General features: G+C 49.9%; 1 protein-coding gene across 1 annotated transcript; it reads left to right on the top strand.

The window, feature by feature from the left end:
- The first annotated feature begins 7225 nt into the window (after positions 1-7225).
- On the top strand, positions 7226-14167 carry SRXN1 (sulfiredoxin 1). Its single transcript, XM_004014459.6, has 2 exons — positions 7226-7467; positions 11868-14167. Exons 1-2 carry the CDS (start codon positions 7255-7257, stop codon positions 12069-12071), a joined length of 417 nt encoding a protein of 138 aa, XP_004014508.1. The 5' UTR covers positions 7226-7254; the 3' UTR covers positions 12072-14167.
- The last annotated feature ends 13790 nt before the right edge of the window (positions 14168-27957 follow it).

Here is a 27957-nt window from a genome sequence, read left to right on the forward strand (position 1 = left end):
CTCCTTCCTTAGTAAGAGAACTCCACTGTTAGCTGAGCACATTGCCACACTGAATGAAGATTACATATCCCAGCTGCCCTTGCCACCAGCAGTGGCCATGTGATCAAATTCTGGTCAATGACACACAAGGGAGAGCGTTTTATGGAACTTCTCACACAACACCCGAAAAAGGAGGGGGTCATATCCTTTGCCTTTCCATTTATCCACCTTCTTCCAGGCTGGCACTTCAGGAACACCCTTGGACTAGGAGGTGACCCTACTCTAAAATCATGGAGTTGACAGAAGGGCCTGTGCCCCTAGTGACAGTGGAGCCACCCCAGTCCTGGGCTTCCTGCTTCCAGATTCTTTCCTGAGAGGAAACATGTTGGGGCATTTTAAGCCTCTCTTGTCAAGCTTCTATTACTAAAAGCCAAAGATAACCCCTGCTGGTAGCCGCGTTCCTATCACATGGAGGTAATCCCTCTGCCAAGGGAGAGACAGAAAAAAGTCTCTGAACCCACTTTTCTCTGAGGCCTAGTTTCACCTTACAGTCAAGGGAGTAGCCAAGTGTTCCAGTTCATTAAGCTGATTCACACTGGCTTTCTATACCTGCAAACAAGAGCCTGGGCTAATACGTTGGGACTAGTCTAGAAGTGCCAACACAGAGAGACCTTTGAGATCTATTATAAATTTAAAATGTTATCAAACATATTTGATTTGATATTTGACAATATGATACTGACATATTATCATATTTATTGAGCACTTACAGTGCGTTGGGCACTGTTCTAAGGACCTTACTTATATCATCTCTTTATTCTCTCAACAACTCTACAGGTTAGGCACCATTATGAAGGCCATTTTGAAAGTTAGGAAACTAAGGCACAGAGAGGTGCCTGGTCCACGGTCGTCTAACAAGACAAGTATAATTTTAACACAGGCAAGGTTCAGAACTATTGAGGATGATCCATGAAATTCCCCCTTTGCCTTAGTTTTGACTTCCCAGTAGCAAAGTCTTGAGTGCAGGTAGTTTATTTGGGAGGTGATTTCAGGAAGCAGGAGTGCAGGGGCAAGAAGAATAAGACAGAGGGTGTGTTAGTGGGGCTGTTGCTGTAGCAATGGGTCTGGTACTGCTATTTTCTGAGAAGGATCCAAAAAAGGTCCAAACGGTCTGGAATGTTTCTCACAATTCTCCACCTGTGACAACGTAAGGCACTTTTACTCACCAGCTCTGGTTGCCACTGGTGAACACCTCAACATCACTAGGAGACTCCCGCAGGGATGGAAAATATGGAAGACATTGGAAGCCTTGGCTGGGAAGCCAGCCGTGCTAGGTGAGTCTGGATTTGCACAATACTTCCCACCACAATTTTAGCTGAGATCAAAGGTAGGCCAAGGGGACGTGCCACTGATATCCAGGTCTTTGGTCCACAAAGCTCACATTTGTTCAGACATGTATTCATTACTCCACCCATCCAGGGGGCTCAAAGGGGGCTGACCCCAGGGGTGTGGCTGATTGGTCTCCTCCAATCCAATCAGAGTCATCCCAGTGGGTGACAGGTTCCAGCACCCATACTTAAGCAACTCAGCACATGGTAACGTCCCTGGTGGTGGTTGTTCAGTTGTTCAGTTGTGTCTGACTCTTTGTGACCCCATGGGCTACACCATGCCAGGCTTTCTCGTCCTTCACTATCTCCTAGAGTTTGCTCAAACTCATGCCCACTGAGTCGGTGATGCCATCCAACCATCTCATCCTCTTCTCCTTTTGCCCTCAGTCTTTCCCAGCATCAGGGTGTTTTCCAATCAGTCAGCTCTTTGCATCAGATGGCCAAAGTACTAGAGCTTCAGCATCAGTCCTTCCAATGAATATTCAGGGTTGATTTCCTTTAGGATTGACTGCTTTGATCTCCTTACTGTCCAAGGGACTCTCAAGAGTCTTCTCCAACACTACAGTTCAAAAGCATCAATTCTTGGGGCGCTCAGCTTTCTTTATAGCTCAACTCTCACATCCATACATGACTACTGGAAAAACCATAGCTTTGACTAGATGGACCTTTGTTGGTAAAGTAATGTCTCTGCTTTTTAATATTCTGTCTAGGTTGGCATTAGCTTTTCTTCCAAGGAGTGTCTTTTAATTTCATGGCTGCAGTCACCATCTGCAGAGATTTTGGAGCCCCCCGCAAAATAAAATCTCTCACTGTTTCCATTGTTTCCCCATCTATTTGCCATGAAGTGATGTGACCGGATGCCAAAATCTTAGTTTTTTGAACGTTGAGTTTTAAGCCCGTTTTTTTTTTTTTTTTTTTCACTCTCCTCTTTCACTTTCATCAAGAGGCTCTTTAGTTCCTCTTCGCTTCCTACCATTAGGGTGGTGTCATCTGCATAGCTGAAGTTATTGATATTTCTCCCGGCAATCTTGATATCAGCTTGTGCTTCATCCAGCCCAGCATTTCTCATGATGTACTCTGCATATAAGTTAGATAAGCAGGGTGACAATATTCAGCCTTGACATAAGCCTTTCCCAATTAGGAACCATTCTGTCGTTCTATGTCCAGTTCTAACTGTTGCTTCCTGACTGAATGTTTATATTGCCCCAAAGTCCATATGTTGAAGCCTGATCCCTAGTGTGCTGGTAGCTGATGGTAGGACTTTGGGGAGGTGACTTGGTCCTGAGGGTGGGATGATTCTGATGCACGATGTTTCTTCACAGGGTCTCCAGCAGAAGGGACCCCAGTTAACCCTCATGGAAACTGCTCATCAGTGTCCTCTATACTGGCATTTCTCCCTTCCCCAGTCCATCCTGGGCTCACTTCCTACAGCAGACTGTCTTCCAAAGATGGTCCCAACAATATCTCGTTTGCGGGAACAAGCTCTTTTAGGACCTTGCTTCTCTTTCCATCAAGACATGGAATCTCTGTACCTTCCCTTGAGCCTGGTTGGGGTCAGGGTGGTAGTGTGAGAGCTCTTACAAATAGAACACCACAGAAATGATGCCACGGGACTTCCAGGACTAGACTGGAAAGGCCATGAAGCTTCTGCCAAGTTCTCTTGGGACACTCATTCTTGAAAGCTAGCTGCCATGCTATGAGGAAGCCCAGGCCACATGGAAAGGCCCCGTGGAGGTGTTCCGGCTGACAAGCAGGATGGGCCAGTGCATGTGTGAGTGAAGACACCTCGAGATGATTCTAGCCTCAGCCATCGAGTCACCCCCAGCCACTGAATCACCTCTCAGCTGATGGCCCAGACATTGCAGAGAAAAGACAACCAGTGCCCACGGTGCCCTGCCTGAATTCTTGACTCACAGAATCTGTGAGGATAATAAAAATGGTCGTTTTTATGCCACTGCATTTTGCAGTGGTTTGTGTTACAGTGATACAATAACTAGAGCAGCTCCCCAAGAAAGTACCTGCACACAAGTCCCAGTCTCAGTGTCTACTTTTGGGAGAACCCAAGCTAAAACAGAAGAATATCGTTAGATCCCAGAATTTCTCCAGCTTCCAGTTGCACGCTTACCTTGGCCACAGTGGAAGGTACCACATCTTAATCCCAACACAAGGGTCAGGTCTTCATGTCATTCATTTATGGGTGGTGGTGTTCAGTCACTCAGTCGTGTCTGACTCTTTGCGACCCCAAGGACTGCAGCACGCCAGGCTTCCCTGTCCCTCACCATCTCCCAAAGTTTGCCCAAGTTCATGTCCGTTGCATTGGTGATGCCATGGATAGTTTAGGGACAGATGGGCCAAAATAATGGAACTGCTGATTGGCCAGGTCCTCTTCCCCCATCAGTCCTCCTTTCTCATGGAATCTTCCCCAAAACCACACAGGAAAACAAGGTTGAAGTACCAGGCCTTGCCAGTTCTGTTCAGGGATCAGAGGCCATGAATTTCAGAGGAGGGTAAACCTTCTTGAGCCCAGAGGTGAACACCAATTAAGCTAAACCAATCAGTGTAAGGCTTCCAAGGTGTAAAGAATCCAATGCAGGAGACTCAAGTTCAATCCCTGGGTCAGGAAGATACCTTCTGCCATCCCCTGTAGGAGGAAATGGCAACCCACTCCAGTATTCTTGCTTGGGAAATCCCATGGACAGAGGAGCCTGGTGGGCTACAATCCACAGGACTGCAAAGGGTTGGACACAACTGAGCAACTGAGCATGCATGCACACAATCAGGGTAATTCCACTCTCCTTTCCAGGGACTGGTTTAGGCATGGAAATATGATGAGACATGAGGCAAACACTCCTGGGCGGAAGGGTGGGGAGGCAAAGGATGGTTACCAAAGGCTTCTTCAGTCTTAAAAAGAGGGGCAAAGGGATGTCAATGTCCTAACTTCCACCTTTGAAAGCCGTTGTATACGATGCTTGAAGCTACAGCAAAACATCTTGGGACCATGAGGGGCAAGCATGAGGATAAAAACAAGAAGGAGGAGGATGGTACAAAAAGCTGGAAAGAACCTGACATTGTTCAATTACCTCTTCACCAATCATGGATATACCTGCCTCTAGAAATCTTAATTATGTGGAAATACAAGTCTTCTTAAGGCTTAAAATTCAATTTTGAGTTGAACCATAGGTATCACAACATACAGAATTTGTTGCCAGGAGTGGGGGGTTCTCACTGGGCAAACTATGATGAAAGATTCAGGACAACTCTCCATTTTTCCATCCCAGGAGCTGTTCCCTCTTTCTTCTTACTTTCTGAAAGGAGGAAGTGGTTCTAAGGGAACAACTTCCCTCTTGATGAAATTCTCTAATTACCAGTAATTTGGGGGCTGAGGGAAAGCCCAGGTGGCTCAGCAGCAAAGAATCCACTTGCCAGTGTAGGAGACACAAGAGACTCGGGTTTGATCCCTGGGTTGGGAAGACACCCTGGAGAAGGAAATGGCAATGGGCTACAGTCCATGGGGGTCACACAGAGTCAGACATGACTGAGTGACTGAACACACGCACATGTGCCGGATTCCTTCCTAAACACTGTGTGTTATTTTCATTTACTCTCCCTGGCAAGTGAGTAAGGAAACCAAGACACAGAGAAGTTGAGTATCCCACCACAGACACACACACACACACACATCACACTGGCTAGTCGGTGGTGGAGCCAGGACTTAAATCCATCCCATTCAAGTGACTCCAGATCCTATACCTTAAACCATCACCTGCTTCTTCCCTGTTTCCCCTCTCCAGAACCAAGCCACTTTCCAGTATGAATAACCCCTCCTCCAGGAAGTCTTTCCTGGTTCTCCTTCAGCACTCTGGGTGTCGGGATGAAACCTGTCATCTTCCTTGATTATCACTATGTAAGCACTGATTTGGGCTTCCCTAGAGACTTCACTTTCACTTTTCACTTTCATGAATTGGAGAAGGAAATGGCAACCCACTCCAGTGTTCTTGCCTGGAGAATCCCAGGGACAGAGGAGCCTGGTAGGAGGCCGTCTATGGGGTCGCACAGAGTCGGACACGACTGAAGTGACTTAGCAGCAGCAGCAGCAGCAGCAGTGGCTCAGTGGTAAAGAATCTCCTTGTAATGCAGGAGATGCGGGTTCGAACCCTGGGTCAGGAAGATCCCCTGGAGGAGGAGATGGCAACCCACTCCATTATTCTTGCCTGGAGAATCTCATGGACAGAGAGCCTGGCAGGCTACAGTCCACAGGGTCACAAAGAGTCGACCACGACTGTAGCGACTTAGCACACACATTGCCCTCTAACAGCCATTATCTCCAAATGTTTTCACAATTCCCTCACTATCATTTTACAAAAGAGAAGGCTGATGCTTTTGCCTCTTGCTTGAGACCACACAGCCAGAGAGTGGCCATTTGGGATCTTAACCCAGGCCAGTCTGTGCCAAAGTCTTAATGTTGCCACAGATGCTAAAACACCAGAGATTAAAACCAGGAGCCTCTGCCTGCCTCCCTCTGGCTCCAGAGCACACTGGGTGCTGAACCTGGGATCAAGGGAATAGAGAGCTTTAAACAGAAGAGAGCGGGGATAGCAGTCGGCATATTTGGACCTAAGTCATGGGCTTCTCTGATAGCTCAGCTGGTAAAAAATCCACCTGCAATGCAGGAGACTTGGGTTCTATCCCTGGGTTGGGAAGATCCCCTGGAGAAGGGAACAGCTACCCACTCTAGTATTCTGGCCTGGAGAATTCCATGGACTCTATAGTCCAGGGGTTCGCAAAGAGTCGGACATGACTGGGCGACTTTCACTTCACTTCACATCACCACCGCCCCTTGCAGCCCGGGTGTCGTGATCTGTAAGCAGGTGTTCAGTGGCCTGACACTCTGAGCTCAGCATTTCATTTCCAGGGCCCTACCTTGGACAAGTGCTTCAACAACCATGTCAACTTTCTCAAGGCACTGTGGGGATGAAAGCAGACAGTTACTGTGGAGGTTCAGGGCAGTGCCCACACACTGTCAGCACCCTTCCAAAAGGCTCCCTGGGACTTCCCTGGTGGTTCAGTGGCTAGGACTCCACGGGCACAATGCAAGGGGCCTGGTTGGCCCATCTCTGGTTGAGGAACTAAATTCCGCATGCTGCAACTAACACCCAAAGCAGTCAAATAAATGTATACAAAATGTTCCCTGGAACCCTGGTTCAGCCACTTACTAGGCCCATGACCTTGGGGGAAAACCACTTAAACCTCGATGTGCCTCAGTTTCCTCATCTGTAAAATGGGAATAATAATCATACCTAGCTGGTAGGGTTGTTTGAGGTTTAAATAAGGTAATGTACATGCAAAGTGTTTAGAACAGTGCCTGACACAGCACCACATTCAGCAGATTCCTAGTACTAATCACCTCCGCGGCTATCACCACGAGCGCTCCAAGGGCTGGGCGGCCAAGCTCCGAGTTTTGCCGACTCACCCTCGCTGGGCACGTCCGGCCCCCTCTACCCTGTGCCCCCGCCATGGGCCTGAGTCACCCCGGAATGTGCGTCACCCGCGCCCCTCCCACTCCACGACCTGCAGACTCACCCTGACTCAGCCTGCCCGGCCACTTCCACTCCCGGGACGCCGCGCGGCGGAGGGCAGGCGGCGAGGCGCCCCCCAGCGGAGGGCCGAAGCCCCGCGCGCGTCGGGCAGCCGGGGGCGGCAGGAGCAGAGCTCCCGTAGGGGCGCCCGCTGGTGGGCGGGACCACCCTGGGGCCAGGGGAGGGAGACTTTCCGCGCTGCCCGCCTGCGCCCCCCTCCGCCCGCGCGGAATGGTACGGCCCGCCCGAGGTTAAAGCGTGGGGGTGGAGGTGGCGCGTCCCGCGACGGCCCAGGCAGCGGCGACGGCGGAATGATGGGTCTCCGAGCGGGAGGAGCGCTGGGAAGAGCCGGGGCGGGCCGGGGGGCGCCCGAGGGACCTGGGCCGAGCGGCGGCGCGCAGGGCGGCAGCATCCACTCGGGCTGCATCACCGCCGTGCACAACGTGCCGCTGAGCGTGCTCATCCGGCCTCTGCCGTCTGTGCTGGACCAGGCCAAGGTGCAAAGCCTCGTGGACACGATCCGGGTGAGGCCCCGGGGAAGCCGGCTGCTGGGAAGGCTTCGGAGGAGGGAGGTCGTGCTGGACGCGAGAAGGGACTAGTTCAGTTTCAATCGGAATTCAGCCTTTGCTCTGTGACCTTGAGCAAATTTGGGCCTCTCTGGGCCTCTATTTCGTCATGGAGCAAGGAGACTGGAGAAGGTCCTTAAAATAACTGTCTCTGACTCCTATAAAGGCAGCACTTGATATGGGCTTCCCTGGTGGCTCCTGGTAAAGAATCTACCTTCAGTGCAGGAGACCTGGGTTCCATCCCTGGGCCGGGAAGACCCCCTGGAGCATGGCAACCCATTCCAGTATTCTTGCCTGGAGAATCTCATGGACAGGGGAGCCTGGCAGGCTGCACCCCATAGGGTCACTCAGAGTCCGACATGACTGAAGCAACTAAGCAGCAGCAGCTTTTTCATACCAACCCTGTAAGGTAGATACTACTATTGTTCCTCTTACAGACAAGGAAATGAGGCCCAAGAGGATCCAAGCAGCTTGTCCAAGGTCAGGCATTTTAGAAAGTGGCACAGCCTGGCCCCAGTGCCCAGCTGCATGGCCAGCACATAACCTGTGTGGTCACTTCTGCCTGTGGCAGTGGGACTGGGGGTGTCCTGTCTGCTGGGAGGACCTTGTTTGAACTGGAAATGGGAGAGAATGGGGTCAGCCACATCTCAGAGAGAGAGCTCAGGAAGGTCGGGGTGATCCTGGAGGGAGGGGACATGAGTGTCAGGTTAGGCCTGCGCAGCATCGTGTCCGCAGCCCCCAGACCCTCAGAAATGGCCCCAGGAGACCCCGAGGCCCCACCAAACCTCTCTACTGCTTGCCTGTTGTCTTTCAGTCCTAGAGTTTACACTGCTGCTTCCACTGTCTGGAACTGCTTCCCAGAGAGCTGCAGGGACTGGTCCCTCACTTGGGTCAGGTGCCTGCCTCCTGGCAGCCCTGGCTTCTCTAGGTCTCCCATTAACCTGAGTAGTTCGCCTTGGAAGCATAATTCAGGATAATGCCTGAGTTATGTTATCCGTGTGTTTGTTTGTGTTTTATTGTCTCCCCTCCCCATCTCATTTGAACTCCAAGGAGCTGGGATTTTGTCTGGTCATAGCACGAGCACGGTGCCTGGCTGTTTGTGATAGATCTGTCCAGGGATACTCTCTCCTACCCCTGGGCCTTTGCACAAGCTTTTCCCCGCTGCCAGAGACACTCTTTCATCTCTTCTTTACTGTTTCTAACTCCTTCTTGGTCTTCTGTCAGTGTTAGTGTCTTCCTTGACAGCCCTTGTAGGGTTAGGGGCCTCCTGTGGGCCCCCAGCCACCTCCATACCTGTCAGCACATCTCTGATCCCGTATAACCAGGGTGTAATGGCCTCAGACACCTGTCTTCCGCACCAGCACCATACATTCTGGGAAGCAAAAACCAGGCCTGGCTTTGTTTATGGCATGTATTAGTTTTCTAGGGCTACTGTAACAAATTCCAGAAACTTAGTGACTTAAAACCAACATTTTATTACTTTATAGTTCTATAGTTCAGAAGTCCAGCATGGGTCTCATGGGCTAAAATCAAGGTATCAGCAGGGCTGCATTCTTTTCTGGGGTCTCTGGGGGAGAATTCATATCCTTGTCTTTCCCAGCTTCTAGAGGCCACCCACATTTTAGGCTCATGACCTCTTTCCTCCACCTCGGAAGCCAGCAACATTAGATCTCCTCTTGCTCCTCTCTGTTCCACATTTAAGGTCTCTGGTGATTACTTTTGGCCCATCTGAACAACCCAGGATAATATCCCCATCTCAAGATCTTTAACTTGATTCCATCTGGAAAGTTCCTATCCCTTGGGAGTAACATATTCACAGGTTCCGGAGATTAGGATGTGGACATCTTTGGGGGCTGTTATCCTGCCCACCCATCATCAGAGCCCTGACACCCAGCACAAGGCTTGCCTGGCACAACTGCCTCTTTTTGCTGCTGAACTGTCAGGCAGGCTGTGCTCCACACCTAACTTATATCAGCTTCCCAACTTCATCAACAGCCTATAGGGTATCTATTCCCATCTTACAGATAAGGAGCAATGCCCACTGGCAAGGCCCCTTGCTTACACCTCCCTCCCTACCCAATCACCTCCCTCTGCCCTCCAGCTGCTCTGTGGAGGAGCTGGGATTTAAATTCAGGTTTGCCTTTCCGTCTGTAGAGGTCCACCCACTGTCCATCTGGCTACTCAGGCCCTGAACAGGAAGTTAGCTTAGATTCTCTTCTTCCTCTTCTCACATTCACCCCTCCCCTGGGATCTGCCCCCTGAACATGTCGCAGACCTGACCACCTCTCCCTGTCCTCTCAACGCCCTCACCTAGGAAAGCCTCTTCTGCTGCATGCCTGCTGGGGCCTCGCCTCTGTCCTCCCTGCTTTTGTCTTTGTCCACCTCACCAAGGCTGCTTTCTCATCACACCTTTCTAGAGTGTCCCTCATATCATGTCACCCTCTCCTGTTTATAACAAACACTCTAGGACCTAAGAGGTATAAACTTCCATTTATAAAATAAATGAGTCGTGTATGATATGTGCAGTGTGGGGAAGATAGTCAAAAACTACGTAATATCTTTGTATGTTGACGAATGGTAACTGGACTCAGTCATGGTGATCATTTTGAAATGTATCAGTTCAGTTCAGTTGCTCAGTCGTGTCCAACTCTTTGCGACCCCATGAATCGCAGCACGCCAGGCCTCCCTGTCCATCACCAACTCCCGGAGTTCACTCAGACTCATTTCCATCGAGTTAGTCATGCCATCCAGCCATCTCATCCTCTGTCATCCTCTTCTCCTCCTGCCCCCAATCCCTCCCAGCATCAGAGTCTTTTCCAATGAGCCAGCTCTTCGCATGAGGTGGCCAAAGTACTAGAGTTTCAGCTTTAGCATCATTCCTTCCAACCAGAAACTAACATAGTGGTGTACATCAATCATACTTCAAAAACAAACAAACTCATAGAAAAAGAGGCCAGATTTGTGATTAGCAGAGGTAGGGGTGGGAGGGGGAGGGTAAAGAGAAGGAAAATTGTATGCAGTTGGTCATAAGGCACTAACTTCTATTATAAGATAAGTAAGTACCAGGGATGTAAAGTACAATGTGATAAATATAATAAACACTGTTGTGCATTATATATGAAAGTTGTTTAGAGAGTAAGTCCTAAGAGCTTTCATCACAAGGAGGCTTCCCTGGTGGCTCAGATGGTAAAGAATCTGCCTGCAATGCAGGAGGCCTGAGTTCAATCCCTTGGTTGGGAAGATCCCCTGGAGAAGGGAATGGTAACCCAGTATTCTTGCCTGGAGAATTCCATGGACAGAGGAGCCTGGCGGGCTGCAGTCCATGGAGTTGCAAAGAGAGAGACTAATACAACTGAGAGACTAACACTTTAGTCACAAGGGAAAAAAGTTTATTTCCTTAATTTTGTACGTATATGAGATGATGGATGTTCACTGAACTTATTATAGTCATCATTTCATGACGCTTTAAGTCAAATCATTTTATTTATACATTTAGCTTATACAGTGCTGTACATCAATTGTATCTCAATAAAACCTTTCTGGCCTCTTCTGTTCCACAGAGCCCTGTCTCTTCTGGTTATGCTGGCCTCTTTGCCATGCCTGCAATATAGTGAGCTTGTTCTGGCCTCAGGCATTTTGCATTTGCTATTCCCTCTGCCTGGAACGCCCTTCCCACGGGTAATACACACTGTGTATTACTGAGCTGATTCCATGTGCTAAGTGTTGTTTGAAGCACTGTATATCTGTTAACTTATTAAACCCAACAGTTCTATGAGGTGGTTGTGTCATCTTCATCCCCATCTGGGGCAACTGAGGCACAAATATGAATTGCCAAAGGTCACAGAGCAATTAAGTAGTGGAGCTGAGATTTGAACTTGGCAGTCAGGCTCTTTCTCTAAAGATTCCACCTCTCTGTCTTCCCCAGGGAAGTTCTCTGTGTTCAGGTCTCTGCTTCATTGTCACCCCCATCGTTGTCATGACAACCTGTGTTATTGTCTTCATAGCATTTATCACTCTAGCAGCCATGTGCCCCATGATGGCAGGGGCTGTGTCTGTACCTTATTCCCAGAGTCTAGAACAGTGCCAGGTAATATATACGTGGTGTGATAAACGGTTAACAACCTGGGGGTGGGAAGAAGCCCTGATTTGTAGTATCTGCCAATTGGTGTAAATACTCTTACCATGACTGATTTTCATGCTACCAAGGTCAACGAGCTCACAAAACTGACCCTATAACTGTTGCCTTTCACAAACCAGCGTGAGCACCCGGAGGAGTTCAGCCCAGGTTAACAAAGTCTGCTTTGCAAACTGTCCAACACGGTGCCACGCTCATTCACCCTGTGTCCTCTTGTCTCCAGGAGAATCCAGACAGCGTTCCCCCGATCGACGTCCTCTGGATCAAAGGGGCCCAGGGCGGTGACTACTTCTACTCCTTTGGGGGCTGCCACCGGTATGCAGCCTACCAGCAGCTGCAGCGAGAGACCATCCCCGCCAAGCTTGTCCAGTCCACCCTCTCAGACCTAAGGGTGTACCTGGGCGCTTCCACACCAGACTTGCAGTAGCAGCCTCTTTGACACTTGCCACCACTAGCAGGAACCTGGAAGACGCCTGGCCTCCAGTGGACTAGCCCACACAAAGGTGTAGCAGGAGTGCATTCTGTTTGTGCGTGGCAGGTGGGTCTGGCTTGAAACACCCTCTTAGCTAGCTGCAAGACCTTGGACTCATGACTGAACAGTGTGGGAGCTCCACTTCCCACCTTGGGGAAAATGGGGTCCTGTGTTTGCTCTTGAGGGATTATAGAGAGCTGAAATAAGAAAGGAGATGGATTTGGAGAGTCATTTGCTACTGGCTCCAGATTCCCAAGGACAAAGATCCTTCTGCATTTCAGTCCTTGTATTATATCATGTGAATTCATTCATCTGCAAGTGAAGGAAAACCTAGGTTACAGTGACTTAAACAAAGTGAAGTTTGCTTTTCCACATAGCGTGAATTCTGAAGACAGCTGGCTAATGGTACTGGTTAAACCACTCAGCAATGTTAGGGCACACGTCTCTGGTCCTTTCAGCCTTTCCCTCATTGCTTGTCACTTCACAGTCACAAGATGGCTGCTGTACCTCCAGCAATCATGGCTATGTCCAAGGAAGAAGGGAGTCAGGGAGGAGAAAGGGCCCAGCCAGCTGGATCCATCAGCTTCTATCAAAAATTCAGGACTTTTCCAGAGGCCTGTTTCCTGCTCTCTTCCCCTGTATATTTCTATAGATCTCCTTGGCGCAAACCAGGTACAGTAGCCACCCCAACTCAAAGAAAGCTAAGACAGCAGGAACACAGTTATCACAGTTGAGTAGATCAATCATATCCCATCTCCTAGAACTCACACAGCCTCCTAAAAAATATTGGAATCCCATTGCCAAGAGAGAAATGAGAAATTGTGTATCAGCCTTTGCTGAGAAACAAACAATTCCCAAACTTGGCAGCTAAAAACAAGTTGTTTATTTGTCTACAATTCTGTGGGTTAGCAATTTGGGCTGGACTCATCTGGGCAGTTCTACTGATCTTGCCTGAGGTCACTCATGGGGTTGTATGCAAATCAACTGTCACCCAAAATGGCCTGCATGATCTCAAATAGCCTGACTCCCTTGTCTGGGCCATAGATGGGCTGTTGGCTGAGTGACGTGGTTCTCCTCCAGGTGGCCACTCCACCAGTTAGTTCAGGCTTACTCTCACGATGGCATCAGGGCTGAGAGGAAGAGAGAGAGAGAGAGAAGTGGGACATGCATGGGGGGGAGGAAGAGTGAGAAAGATGGAGAGAGAGGAGAAGCTGCAAGGGTTTTTTGAGTTCTAGGCCAGAACTGGTGTAACATCACTTCTGCTAAGTCCTTTTGGTCACAGCACATCAAAAGTTTGGCTCATATTCAAGGGCTGGGGAAACAGACTATACCTCATGGAGAAACTACAAATGATTTGTGGCATTTTTTCTATCTATCATAAATGACTTTGGATAGCAAATAACAGTGTTTCTTTGTTTCTTTCTTGCATGGGGCCTGGCTCTGTCCAGGCTGAAGTCACTAAGACATTGTCCTGGCCCTGCAGAGGGAAAGAAGTGAGGGGCGGTGGATGGGTCTCTCCTAGGGCTGGGCCCACTCTGGGAGGGCCCTCAACATCTGTACTCTGGTAGGTTAGGGCGGGTAGGCCAGGTAGGAAACTCCAAAGGAGCTTCTGAAATCCTATAGTCCTGCGGGGAAGGGAAGAGGCAGAGGAAGGGTGCAGAGTGAGGTGGACCTTACTCTTACTGCACTGCTGAGGTAACTCCATCACGTGGCATTTTCAAACTTCATTTTCTCCAGCTCAGTAAGGAAGACAACAGCTTTCCCACCCATTCTCTGTCCCAGGGATTGATGACTGAGGTGACCAATGGAATTTAAAAGGGATGTAGTCTTAAATGCAGTGTGATATCCTGGATTGGAACTTGGAACAACAGCAACAAAAGGACATTGATGGAAAAACTGGGAATCTGAAGAAGGGTCTGGATTTTAGTTAATTTACACAAATGTTGATATTGGGATAGGCTGGGTGCGGAGTATATGGGAACTCTGTACTGTATTTACAGCTTTTCTCTTAATCAAAAATCACTTCCCAATAAAAGTTTATTTAATAAAAAGAGAGGGGTAATTACCTTAAACCAATGGTTCTGGTTCACAAAATAGGTTTGCTGAATCACAGATGATCAGACTGCACCCCCAGAGTTGCTGATTCAGATGGTCTAGGGTGGAGCCTAAGATGCTTTTCCAACAAGTTCCCAGGTGATGTTGATGCTGCTGATCAGGGACCACAAACTGAGAACCACTGATCTAAACTGTGTTGCTTTTTTTCAAGTATGGTGACAGCCCTTCACCTCCAATGGAGAAGAAGGAATTGGGTCCCAGGAGATCCATGTTTTGGAACTAGCTTGTGTACCCACTCCATATGACATTGGACAAGCCCGTTCCTGGGGCTTGTTCCAAGTTGTATAATGGACTGTCTACCCTGAGATTTGTAGTGGCGGTTGGGGGCGGGGCGGAGGGTAGCTAAGGACATATTTATAGGCTGCAGTCAGGACTTGCTGCTTCTCATGTGAGACACCCACCTGAATCCACTGAGTAGCAGGGTGGTTACCCCTTCTTGGAACGATTTCCCTTCCTACAGATAAGGCCCAAGCAGGCAGCGCTAGGGGTACTACTGGGCACTGAAAGGAAGCTGCAGAGCAGACTTGGAGCGGGAGGGACTTCTGGTTCTTAAGAAGAGGTGCTGGGTTTCGAAGACTGAAACCTGGTCGCTCTCAGTGGAGACTAAGAGCTGCATTTCCCGCTTTGACCAGCAGATGGCGCTGCTTTCTGGCTGCCCGAGCGGCGCGGGGCCTTCTCTACAGAATAACTGCTGTGAGAAGAGGGAAAGATGGAGGGGTCTGACTGTGAGGGATGCCCATAGATTGCCCAGAGAAGCCAGGGCTTCAGGCAGGAGAAGGAGGCCTGGCTGGGAGTTTGGAGTTTCAGGTTTACTTACCCTTGTCGGATTTTGCTCTCTGGCCCTGAACACATCATGGCGTCTCCAGGCCTGTCATAGGAGATTAGGGTCTCTACACGGGGTGTGCTGGGCCAACTTCTCTCAAACTCACCTACTGCAAGAAGCTTCCAGATCCTCCAGGCTGAGCTCCATGCCTCTTCTGGGCTCCCCCTGATCCAAAAATGTGTCCCCTCCCCAAACAAACTACTGCCCCAGGGAACTTACTACTACTGCTACTAAGTCACTTCAGTTGTGTCCGACTCTGTGCGACCCCATAGACGGAAGCCCACCAGGCTCCGCCGTCCCTGGGATTCTGTAGGCAAGAACACTGGAGTGGGTTGCCATTTCCTTCTCCACCAGGGAACTTGGGTCCAGTGAAAGGCAGTGTATAAAGTGAAGTCGCTCAGTTGTGTCTGACTCTTTATGACCCCATGGACTGTAGCTTACCACTCTCCTCTGTCCATGGGCTTTTTCAGACAAGAGTACTGGAGTAGGTTGTCATTTCCTTCTCCAGAGGATTTTCCTGACTCAAGAATCGAACCTGAGTCTCCCACATTATAGGTAGATGCTTTATCGTCTGAGCTACCAGGGTAGTCAGCAAACATGTAGGGACCTCTTATTTCCTGTACTGCCCTGGAACAAACCCCTTTCACCATGGTAGACTTTTTAAATGTTTTATTTTCACAAGATAAATGTGTGTATATTTACCTTTTAAACATGAAGATAGCAAAATGCTAAATAATTAATATTAACAGAGTAAAATATGAGAGGCAAGCTGATATCCACCATGACTCCTAGTCCTGGTTATCTCTTTGCCCTCTCTGTTTGTAGAGTTAAACACCTTCATGAATTTGGCATATTCCCTTCCAGACCTTTTTCTAATTTAGTCAGTGTGTGTGTGTGTGAGTATACAACATTTTTCTTTTTTACTTAATTTTGCAGGTCATATTTCTTTGCTAGTGATGTGCCTTAGTCCTCCACCCCATGAGTGCCTTTGTTCTTCTCCCAGAGTCTCCCTCATTCTAGTTGCTTCTTGAAAGTGAAAAAAGCAAAGTGAAAATGTTAGTTGCTCAGTCTTGTCTGACTCTTTGCAACCTCATGGACTGAAGCCCACCAGGCTTCTCTGTCCATGGAATTCTCCAGGCAAGAATACTGGAGTGGGTAGCTATTCCCTTCTAAGAGGGATCTTCCCCATCCAGGGTTCGAACCTGGGTCTCTCATATTGAGGGCAGATTCTTTACCATCTGAGCCACCAGGGAAACCCCCTGATTGATTCTCAGAGGGGCCTTTCTTATCACTGTTTAAGGTGTCCCCTCTCCCATCATTCTATCACCGCACTAGGTTTTATTTTCTTCACGGCATTTATCACACTTCCCGAAATTATCTTTTGTATCTGTTTAAGACTGTCTCATCCACTAGAATGTAAGTTCTCGAGGCAGGACTCGATCTGTCCTTTGACTGTAGGCCCAGTGCCAAGAACTGCCCGACAGAGGCTTCCCTGGTGGTCCACTGGCTGGGAGTCCAAAGTGGAGGACTCAAGTTCAATTCCTGGTCATGGAACTATAATCCCTATGCCACAGGGCAACTAAGCCCCCTCACCACGACTAGAGATGCCACAACCAAGAACTGACAGAGCCAAAAATAAATATTTTTTTAAAGCTGCCTGACACATAAATGTTCAATAAAAATGCTAAATGAGTAAAGTCCATATAGGCTAGCTCATTGTTTTCATTGCTGCATGGTGTTCCAGGGTCTGCATATAACCATGTATTAGTCATTCTGTTAATGACTTTGAGGGGTTACTGTTATTTGCTGCTATAAACGCTTTCTGCCATCATGCTCTGCGCTCAATCAGCTTTGTACACAGGAGTGGCACAGCCTGGCCTGTGCATGAGTGTTGGCTAATTGCTCTCCAGAGTGGCTGTTCCAAGTGCCTTTCCCTGAGTTTGGGGTAGGGGTGGCAGGGGTGGGGGGGAGGGGGGTGAGCTTTCTGTCCCTGCACTCCAGCCGGTATTTCTTAACCTGTTTTGGATGGTGAACACAGTTGAGAATCTGAAAGACAGCCATAAGCTCCTTCTCCAGAAACACACACAAATCTGAGGATTTCTGAGGATGCCTGGATTTAAAGGTCTTATCCCCCAGGCTCTGGATCCAGTGTTGTTTCATTGCATGGCCAGGAATGAATGAGGCACACACAGACAGGGGTGTGAACAAATGAATAAATGGGCTCTAGTTTTGTGAGGGTAGATAAAAGTGCTCAGACTCTGATCTGTCTCCGGTCAGAAAAAAACAGCTATGTGGGAGGCGTGGGGGGGTCCAGGCCTGCTCTATCTTGGACGCTGAGAACCAGATCCAAAGGCTCTCTAGACTAGGTCTGGGTGGCCCCACTTGTCAGCCCCAGCAAGAGGTAGGCCAAATCTGGCATCCAGGGTCAAAGCTGGGAACCAGAGAGAGGCCTTGAGTTCCTTGGGCCAGATAAGGACACCGCAAGGCGTTCCCCGCTGCCTCCTACCCAAACCATATTTGCTCCAGTGTTCGCAGGCAGCCTTTGGAGTTCGAATCCCACCTCTAGCTCTTCCTCAGAGCAGGAACGTAGCGGGTGCTCATTACAGAAAGGCTCCACCGTCAGCACCTCCATACTTGATGCAGCCGTCCCAAGAGCTGGACAGAGAGGAAATGATCTTCCTTGTTGGACAGAGGGGTAAACTGAGGCCCGAAGCGGGGGAGCCGGGTTAGTCGACCGCACACAGGGACCCCCGCCCTGTCCCCGCCGGCCCATCCGCCCCGCCCTCCCCGCCGGCCCCTTCCCCGGGCCTGACCCCCGGCGCTGCCTGACAGATGACCTCAGCTGCCGCCAATCCATTGGTTCCAGCTCCCGGGGGGAGCGCAGAACAAAGCGCGCTTTGTGGTGGGGCCGTCCCCTCCCCCGGCGCGCCGCCGCCGGGACCCCCTCCGGAACTCCGCGCGACGCCCCCCGGCCGACAGCCGTGTAATGTCTTCCAGGCCCGCGCGGCTCCTTGCAGAGCCCCCGGAGCCGCGCTCGCCTCCCCCGCCCGCCCGATGGGGCTCCCCGGGCGGCGGGATGGGCGGGGGGCGCCCCCAGCGGGAGGTCGCGAGGGCCGCCCACCTGTCCCCGGGGAGGGAGCGGGAGGGCGCGAGGCATCAGCCCCAGCGGTCCCGGCTGTGGACGCCAGGCAGGTGCTGCCCGCTGACAAGCTGAGTGCTGCCACACTGGGTGGAAAGTGTAGGAGACTGCGTTACTATTATTGTTATTGTTGCCATTACTATTGTTAAGTATTTTGTGATTGTGAGGGGAGTCGCTTTCACAGACATAGGTTTGCATCTTGGCTTTGCCACCTGCTGGCCATGGAACCTTCGTGAGCGCGTCCACCTCTCAGAACAGCAGCGATAGTAGCCAGCATTTCTTGAGCACATACTTTGTGCCAGACCCTAAGTGCAAAGGCTTTGTGCTGTGCTTAGTCACTCAGTCGTGTCCGACTCTGTGCCACCTCATGGACTGTAACCCTCGAGACTCCTCTGTCCTTGGGATTGTCCAGGCAAGAATACTGAAGTGGGTTGTCATTTCCTTCTTGAGGGGATGGAACCCAGGTCTACCACATTGCAAGCGGATTCTTCACTGTCTGAGCCAATGAACTCATTTAATCCTCACCACAAATTTAGGAGGGATGGTTATCATTCCTCTTTCACAGAGAAAGGAACCCTGGCCCCAGCTTTCCTGAAGACACATTCAACTCCTGTGCCTCAGTTTCTTTGTCTGCAAAACAGCTCCCCAAGGGCTATTCACTCTTATTGGTCTTACCTCCTTCCAGTTGAGGACGCAGGGCTGGGAATGCTTGCTCCCTGGCTTGCTCAGGAGCACCCCACATGGGTCTGCCCCCAAACCCTGTCTTTTGAGGACTCTCCCTAGAGGGTGATGCTCTTGCTGGTTTCTTTTGGGCTCGTGGGGGAGGGAGGAGTTGGAGGAGTGGCTGCCTGCAGCTGGGAACCTTTCCCCTGAGAGATAAGCTTCCACATCTTATGCTGCCCTTGAGGGCTGAGGAGGTGAGGGCAGGGAGGTGGGGATGCCATGTGCAGAGAGGGGACCAAGGAGCCAGGAGGGGGCTGGGAGTGGCTGCCCCAACCCTCACGTACTCCCTGGATGTTCCTTCTCCTGGGGACCTATGGGGCACCAGACACTGCTCCAGGTGCTGAGAATATCAGAGTACAAAACAGATGGAAACTCTCATCCTCTTGAAGTCCACTTGCGGGAGATGAGCAAGAAACACACGTGGAACATGTATGAAATGTAAACTGCAGTATCTGATAGTGTTGAGCGCTGCGAGGGAAAAGCAGGGGAAGAAGAAAGAAGGAGATGGGAAATATCAGTTTCATTAAGGTGTTAGGCTTCTCCAAGGAGGGGGCATCAACCTGAACAGAGAGGAGAGAAGCCCTATGGCTGTCAGAAGGAACAGCACTGCAAAAGCCCTGAGGTGAGAGCCCCTTGGAATGTCCAGGAAACAGCAGGGCGGCCGGTGTGGGAGGGGCAGCCTGGATGGGACAAGGCTGGGCCGGGCAGCTGATGTGGTGGGAGAGGTGGTCACCGTCAGCCTGGCACTTTGACTGGGAGCCATGTGAGGCTTGGAGCAGAGGAAGGACCTAGTGTCTCTGGCTGCTGAGTGAAGCAGGGTTGGAAAGGGGGTAAAGGGGAGCCTGTTGCTGTCACCAGGGCCCCAGGTTCTGGTCAGTGGGTTGGATCAGCGTGGAGAGAAGTGACCAGAATCCGGATGTAATTTGAAGATAGAGCCCAATAATTTTCCAATGGATGGAACTGGATCTGAGGGATGAGGGTAGGAGAAAGGACTCTTCTGACCCCCAGATTTAAGAGACCACCAGCCCTTTTCAGAAACTTCACTGCAGGCCAGAATGTAGGCAGAGTCCCCAGGGTGAAACCACTCTGTCCCCAGTGCCCTGGAGGACTCAGCCAAGCATGAGCCACACATTAGGGCTTCCAGTTCCTCAAGAGTGCAAAGAGGAGGTGAAGTTAGAAACATGTTTCCTAAAATCCCGTCAAGAGCCTCCCTCCTTCACAATTTGGGCCACTTGGGACAGGAGGGCTCAGTATCACCTATAGGAACCACTGTTTTTGAATTGTTAAATCTATTTGCTTTTGTTTTACTTAAACAACAAAAAATTTTTTTTAAGAAACGAGATAGTTGGACTAAATGGAAAATTAGTAGCAGGTGACATAAAACTATGTGATGATCAATGTAAACAGTGTAAACGTAACACTGTTACTTTGTCCAACTTCTCTCTCCCCCTCCCCCCTTCCACTCCACCCCCTTCCTCTCTTTCCTTCCCTCTCTCTCCCACCCCCACCAGTTCAGGAGTTTCTCCTGGACTCAAGAGACTGTAAAAAGATGAGTCATCTTGCTCTCTGTGTCCTCACCCTTGTTGTTTTATTTAACAGACGAAAGCACTTCTTAGGTTATTTAAAAGCTTCCCGAGTCTAAAGGCATTTAATCCTCACAACACCCACGTGCAGCGGACACACTTATGATCCCCGCTTTGCAGATGAGGAAGCTGAGGCTCAGAGGCATGAGGCCCCTTGCCCACAGTCACACAGCAGGGCTGAGGTAGACCCAAGAGGCAAACCTAGTCAGGCCCATTCTGAAGGCCACTCCTTCTCCCGTGAAGGCATATTATTATCACTATGAATGTGCTGAACTACTGGAACTAGAGGAGTCTTTGGTTAATTTTAAGTCAGTACATATCTATTGCTGCTGCTGCTGCTACTAAGTCACTTCAGTCGTGTCTGACTCTGTGTGACCCCATAGACGGAAGCCCACCAGGCTCTGCCGTCCCTGGGACTCTCCAGGCAAGAACACTGGAGTGGGTTGCCATTTCCTTCTCGAATGCATGAAAGTGAAAGTGAACTCACTCAGTCATGTCTGACTTAGCGACCCCATGGACTGCAGCCTACCAGGTTCCTCTGTCCATGGGATTTTCCAGGCAAGAGTACTGGAGTGGGGTGCCATTGCCTTCTCTGACATATTTATTGAGTGTCTACTAAAATGAAAGTCATATCGTAACACCTTTACTTAACAGTATTTGGGATTGAATTTAGAAAACAATTCCAGGTTCCTCGCCATCAGTGCCTTGAATGACTTGCCCTTCCCCACCTCATCCCACTCCAGCCAGGCAGGCTGCTTCACAGTTTCCAATTGCTTTCTGACCTCGGGGCCTTTGCACTTGTTCTGGGCTCTGTTTGGAATGCTCTTCCTCTGGTTCTTCTGGCTCCCACACATTCTCTAGGACTCAGCTCTAGTATCAAATCCTTAGGCTTCCCTTGCTCCTTCATCTCCCCCATCGATTCCCCCATATTCTCACCATTTTTTTCCTTCATGGCTTGTAATTGTTTCATTTACCTGTGTACTTGTTCTTTATCTTGCTGCACTGCGGTGATGTAAGCTCTTCAACCTGAACCTAGCGGTTCAGCTTAGAGCAACTAAGCATCTGGGGTGAAGAGCCCAGAGAAGAGCAGGCTGGGGGAGGGGCATTTGTGTTGTCCCCAGTCAGGGAAGCAGATGTGTTTGTGGAGCCATAGAGGGCAAGGGGTCACCAGGAAGACCAATTTAATGTGAGGAAAAGTCTTTCACATAGTCCTAACATTTGGACATTAGAAAAGGCCATGTCATTGGGTAGTGAGCTCCCCATCACAGGGGCTATGCAAGTTGAGACAGGATAGCCCCTGGTATGTTGGGGCTGTGTAGGATTACTATCAGTGGGTAGATATTCATTCACTTGCTCATTTACCCATTCATTTATTCTGTCTTTTATCTATCCATTTATTCATTGACTCCACTCAGTTCATAAAGGATCCACCTGCAATGCAGGAGATCGTGATTCAATTCCTGGGTTGGGAAGATCTGCTGGAGAAGGAATAGGCTACCCACTCCAGTATTCTTGGGCTTCCCTTGTGGCTCAGCTGGTAAAGAAGCCACCTGCAATGCGGGAGACCTGGGTTGGGAAGATTCCCTGGAGAAGGGAATGGCCACCCACTCCAGTATTCTGGCCTGGAGAATTCCATGGACTGTATAGACCATGGGGTCACAAAGAGTCAGACACGACTGAGCGACTTTGACTTTCACCTGTCTTGCTTTCCATGTTTCCCAGACTGCTGTGTGATGGACAACCTTCATGACTTGGCCAGACCCACAGGGCATCTGTGTTTAATATCTTAATATATATGTTATGCACATAATTTAAATATATATGTGTTTTAAAATCAACTTTATTGAGGTAAAATCTATACAGAATAAAATGCATCTGTTTAAGGTGCACGGTACAACATATTTTGACAAATATACACACCCACGTAACCGCTACCTCAGTCAAAACAGAACATTCCATTATAGTCAGAAGTTCCCTTGTAACATCAGGCCCCCAGCACCAGCCCGGTCCCAGACAATCACTTTTTCAGAAAACGCCAGCACTTCTCCATAGCTTCTCCAGGGCCACTTTGTACTCTCACCAGTAATATCCAAACAGGAAAAAAAAAAAAAAAATCAGAATCCCTTACCACAAATAAAAAGTAACTGACCAAAATGAGCAAAATGGAAACAAAACAATATTATCAAATTCTAGCTGGATACCATTGCCTGTAGAAGTTCTGGGTCCAAGACCAGCTTTGTCCAGGTGAGAGAGAGAACAGAAGAGACTGGGAGAGCACACACGTGATCCACGGGTGTTCGAAAGATGTTAACAGCATCGCTGGAGACTTTCTCTTTGGCCTATTGGAAAATCTGGAAGATACTGAAAAAAGAATGACATTTTCATGGTATATTTGTTTTTTAATACCTTCTTGTTCACCCACATCATCTTTGGTCCACTCCCACAATCACCCCACTGATAGAGATTCCATATTTGGGAAACATGGCAGCTCCTTATCTCCCCTTTCATCCACCGCTCATTCATTTATTTACAAAACAAGTGTTAGCAGCCATACTGAGCCAGCTGCTGGGGCTAGGAGAGACACTCTCAGCCTTGAGGATAGCATAGTGGCCAACACCTTGTAGACTGTGAGCAAATACCTGTTGCATGCATCGTTGTGGGTTGAAAGACACAAACACTCACATTCTCCTTGATTCTCTAAGCTGTTGCTCCAACAATGTCTTCCTAGGGCAATCAAGGAAGGCTGCCCTAAGAAGGCGGCCCTTTAGCAGAAACTTGACCACCATCTTCCATTCATTTGACAGATCAGGAAACAGGGGCACAGACAGGTAACTTTCTCAAGGTCACATAGGAAGAAGAGAGGAAATGAGGGATGGGCAGAGCCTAGAACTCGGGGCCCCAGCCCACCGTTTATCCCAAGGGCTCGGCCAGGTCCCAGACTGGCAGACCAGGGGGCAGGGCTGGGGAGGGGGCCCCTAGGCCCTAAGTCTGGAATCCATTTGCTCTGGCCCAGCAATGTTTTCCCAGGGAGGAGTAGGAGGCCCTGGCCCTACCTCTGCCCCCACCCCTCCACCATCTGCTCCCTGTTTATTTATTTATACTTAAGTCTCACCTCCCAACCCTGCCAGGGGCACAAAACATACTGGCATCCCTGCCGAGAGGGGAATAAGGGGGAGAGAGGCACTGTCAGCCCCCATGGCCAGGGGAGCCCAGGTCCGAGAGCCCCGCTACCCTACCCTGCAGGGACCAGCCAGGATGACTGGGTTCAAATCCCAGCTGTGGGGCCTCTGGGCTGTGTAAGTGCTCAGTGCCTCTGTCTCCTCATCTGTAAAATGGGGTTACTAATAGCGACCACTGGTTTTACCAGCACTTCATGGAGTTACTAGTGAGATTCAGAACGTGCTTCAGATAGGGTCTGGCACAGACAGGCTCCCAAGTGTTTCTGTTGTACTGTGTGACCTTGCTCAGCACCCTACCCTCTCTGGCTCTTTCTTTTGTTTCTGCAACGGTGGCTACTTCAGGATCTAAGAGGTTCCAAGCCTAATGTCCTGAGATTTGCGAGGGCTAAAACCGCAGTCCCCTCCCCAGGACCCACACCCCTGGCCCTGACCAAGATGGATAATTGATGCCAGCCCTCTGCCTCCAGTGGACTTTGCCCTCCAATATCCCCTAATCTGCAGGGGGTAGGAGGGGGGCAAATCGACACCTTCCCCAGCCCTGCACGAGGCAGGGGAGGCCCTTCCTGAGATCTTACCTCAGCTGCGGGAATCATCATCCCCTGGAAGGCCAGTCTGGCTGCCATCCGCAGAGGTGCTGCTGCACCGAATATCTGCAAATGCAAATCCCAGGAAGCGGGGCCCAGCTGCTCATTAAAGACAATTAGCTCAGGGTCTGTCAGCTGGGAAGAAGCTTCGGGCAACTGCTCCCACAGGCTTTGTTCTGGGGCTGTGCTCCACGGACCAGCCTCCTCCTCCCTGAGCTTCAGGGGGATGGTGGGCACCCGCTCCTCCCCAGACTGATGCTCCCCTACGTCCCCTGGCCTCCTGCCTGAGTCTTCATCGCCCTAGACCCATTCTCCTCTCTGAGTCTACAGCACCCTCTCCTTCTGTCCCACCAACCTCTTCTCTGTGCCCCCAGCCTCTCTCTGAGTCCCTGTCACCAAGAGCCCTTCTCACCAAGCCCTGGTGTGTTTTCCTGAATCCTTGTTCCTGTCTCTGCTCTCACATCTCCCTTGAAGACCCTCTTCTCTCACTAAGCCCTGCTTCTCTTCCCCCATCCCTCTCTCTCAGCCCATTTCTAGCCCCAGTCTGGCCTCCCGAGCCCCCTACCTCCTTGCACACCGCACACTACCAGGTACCCTCTTGGGCCTGTGCCATCCATCTACAGGGCTTCTGGACAGGGCGGTCACAGGTCAGCTAGACAGACCCCTCCACTCTGGGGTCTACACTGTCATCTGGTAGCCACAGGGGGGCAGATTTCTGTGAAGAAGGGCTAGCAGGCAGGGTTGAGGAGCCACCTCACCAGGGAGGAGTGCCCATCACCCGAGCCCAGAGACAGACACCTGTTCACAGCTGCGACTGGGCTCCTGGCAGTGCAAAGACACAGCAACCCCAGGAGACTTGAAGGCCAGGAGCCTTCTTGGGTCAGCAGGCCCAGCTCAGTTCTACATTCCTTCTGGGGAAGGAGGGTGAGTTGGGGAGGATGGGTGGGGGCTTCCATAACTAGAGAGGGATGAGCAGTGGGAGTTTTGAGAGGCCGATGGGAGGTCGTGGAGACAGTCACCAGCCTGCTTCACTGCCTACTGGACCATGTGAAGCATGTTCACTCCTCCTTGTCCCGAGGAAACTGAAGCTCAGGAGGAGCTGCGATTGGACCAAGCCAGGCTCACTCCATATCCCACTTCACTACAGCCAAGCCTCCCCAGCCAGAAGGAGAGGAGAGGACTTGGGTGAGCCCTGTCCCTGTCCCTGCCGGATGGCCCTGCCTGGAGAGAAGAGTCTGGGGGAGCAGTAGCCCCAAGGAGGGTAGGGTGATGGGGGAGGGAGAGAGGAGGCAGGTGTCTGTGGGATCGTCTCTCCTCTCCTCCTCAAGCCTCTCCCCCACCCAAATGGGCCCCTGACCCCCCCAACCCCGTTCTCATCTGGCCTCCATGTGCTCAGCCTGCACCTGAATACACACTCGCCGACGATCTGTCTTGGGCTGTCACAGGATCAGTGGGGCTCCCAAGGCCCGGCCCAGCAGGGAGCTACAGGGAAGTCCCTAACGAGAGCTAAGAAGGAGAGCAGGGGCCTGAGCCTGGCCCTGGCGTCTCATCGAGGGCAGCCCCTGGAAGGCCTGGTTCTCCAGTGGGGAGACCCAGCCACTCTTTCGTGCCTGAGACCCAGGATGCTTTCCAAGTCTCCTTCTCCTTCTAACTTTGGGGGACCTGTTCCTTCCCCACTCTGGGCCTCGGTTTCCTTGTTTGTGAAAGGGAAGGGATTGTATCTCAGGTAGAAATTAGGTTCTAAAACCAGCAGGAGGTCTTTATGTGCAAGTATATCTCCAAAACGTTAAGTGAAATAAAGCAAGATGCAGAGCGATGTGTGTATCGGCTACATTCCGTGCACATACAGCTCTCAAAGAGGGACATGTGTGCATTAGCCTGCCTAGTGTATAACCTGCTGGAACACTTCTGGAAGGACACAAAAAAGCAGCAGGAGTAGGGATGGCTCATGAAGGAGACCTGGTGGTGTCTGGAGATGGGGTGGGAGAGAGACTCGTCTTTACACTCCTTTGTACTGTTGAACTCTTTGTCCCTGTTTACGTGTTCTGTAGTCGAATAGGAACTACATTTAATGCAAAAGATGTATGTGGGTAGGAAGTATGAAGAGAAGCAGAATATCTTCATTGTCTTAATGTATCTCCCTATCAGGAAGATCCCCTGGAGACAGAAATGGCAACCCACTCCAATATTCTTGCCTGGAGAATTCTATGGACAGAGTCAGACACGACTGAAGCAACTTAGCACACTCACACAGATAATGACAAAGAGAAACAGGATAACTTTACCGTGGGCAAACTGGCAGACCCCACCTTAACCAAGTGATCAAAGTGGACATCAGTAGTAATGGGGCAAAGTGAAATTGTGTGCCCCCGCATAAGCATCACTTCTGTGGTCTTCTTGCCTGAAGCACTTGATCTGAATCTATTCATAAGGAAAGATTAAAAAGATTCCAAATAAAGGGACAGTTAGCCTATACAGATTCAAAAATGTCAAGGTCATAAAAGTCAAAGAAAAAGGAGCTGTTCCAGATTTTTAAAAAAGAGTCAAGAGGCACAAAAACTAAATGGAACATATATCCTGGATTGGATGTTGCGTCAGGAAAAAAAAAAAAAAAAGTGTTTTGTTTGTTTGCTTTAAAGGGCAAGAGTGGAATAATTGGCAACATTTCAACAGGTCTAAATATAGATAACAGTTACCTACAATGTTAATTTCCTACTTTTTACATCTGTTTTTTAGAAAATGTACATAAAACCATTTAGAGATAAAAGGAGGTCGTGTCTGCAATTCATTCCCAGCAGTTTAGACGAAATATATGCAGAGACAGAAGGATAAAGCAAGGGTAGTAAAATGTTAACACTTGAGGAATCTGAATGAAGGGCATACAGGCATTCTTTGTACTATTTTTGCAAACTTTCTGAAAACCTGAAATTGTTTCAAAATAAAAAGTCAAGTGTAGACTTGAAGAACCAACATCTCATGGGTGTCCAGGGGCTGTGCTTAGTGCTTGGTGTACACAGTCAGATTTCATCCTCATAACACCCCCATGAAAAAGATGCAACTATTAGCAAATGAAGGCACCCAGGCACAGGGTGAAGCAATTTGCCCAAGTTCACCCAGTTGGAAGAAGTGATGCCAGGGACTCTTCTTCAACAACATTCTAAAGATCTAGGAATGAAGGGCCTAGAAATCAGGATTCTAGGCTTTGAATAGTTTTCCCAGCACTGAGATTTTGCTCCTATTGGAAAAGTAGCCTTGATATCATTACTCACCGCTTTCAATCAGGCATTCATTAATTCATTTATCTGTCCAACAGCATGTATCAAGCACTTCCTCTCAACCAGCCACTGAAGCTATAAATGTGAAATGCGATGATCCTTGCCCTTGTGGGATGCCCGCCATGTACCAGGCTCTGGGTTTGGCATGAGGACTAGAAGAGATGAGCCACGTCCAGCTTCTGAACTGAACAGAAAAGAGAACTGCAAAGGGCTGTGGGAGCCCAAAGGAGTGGAAGGCAGGAAGAAATTTCACCGAGGAGAGAGGCTTTAGTGGGCTTGTCTGGTTGGTTGGTTGCACTGGGCCTTTGTCGCTGCACACGGGCTTTTTCCCTAGTTGTGGCGAGAAGGGGCTCCTCTCTAGTTGCAGCTCACAGGCTTCTCATTGCGGTGGCTTCTCTTGTTGCAGAGCACAGACTCTAG

This window comes from Ovis aries, chromosome 13 (assembly GCF_016772045.2).
Source record: "Ovis aries strain OAR_USU_Benz2616 breed Rambouillet chromosome 13, ARS-UI_Ramb_v3.0, whole genome shotgun sequence".
Taxonomy (NCBI): Eukaryota; Metazoa; Chordata; class Mammalia; order Artiodactyla; family Bovidae; genus Ovis; species Ovis aries.

Bases quoted from the DNA above. Each gene is read 5' to 3' on its own strand.
- SRXN1 (XM_004014459.6), top strand. From the start codon at position 7,255: ATGATGGGTCTCCGAGCGGGAGGAGCGCTGGGAAGAGCCGGGGCGGGC. The intron at 7,468-11,867 runs GTGAGGCCCCGG...TCTTGTCTCCAG, and splicing joins GCCTCGTGGACACGATCCGG to GAGAATCCAGACAGCGTTCC.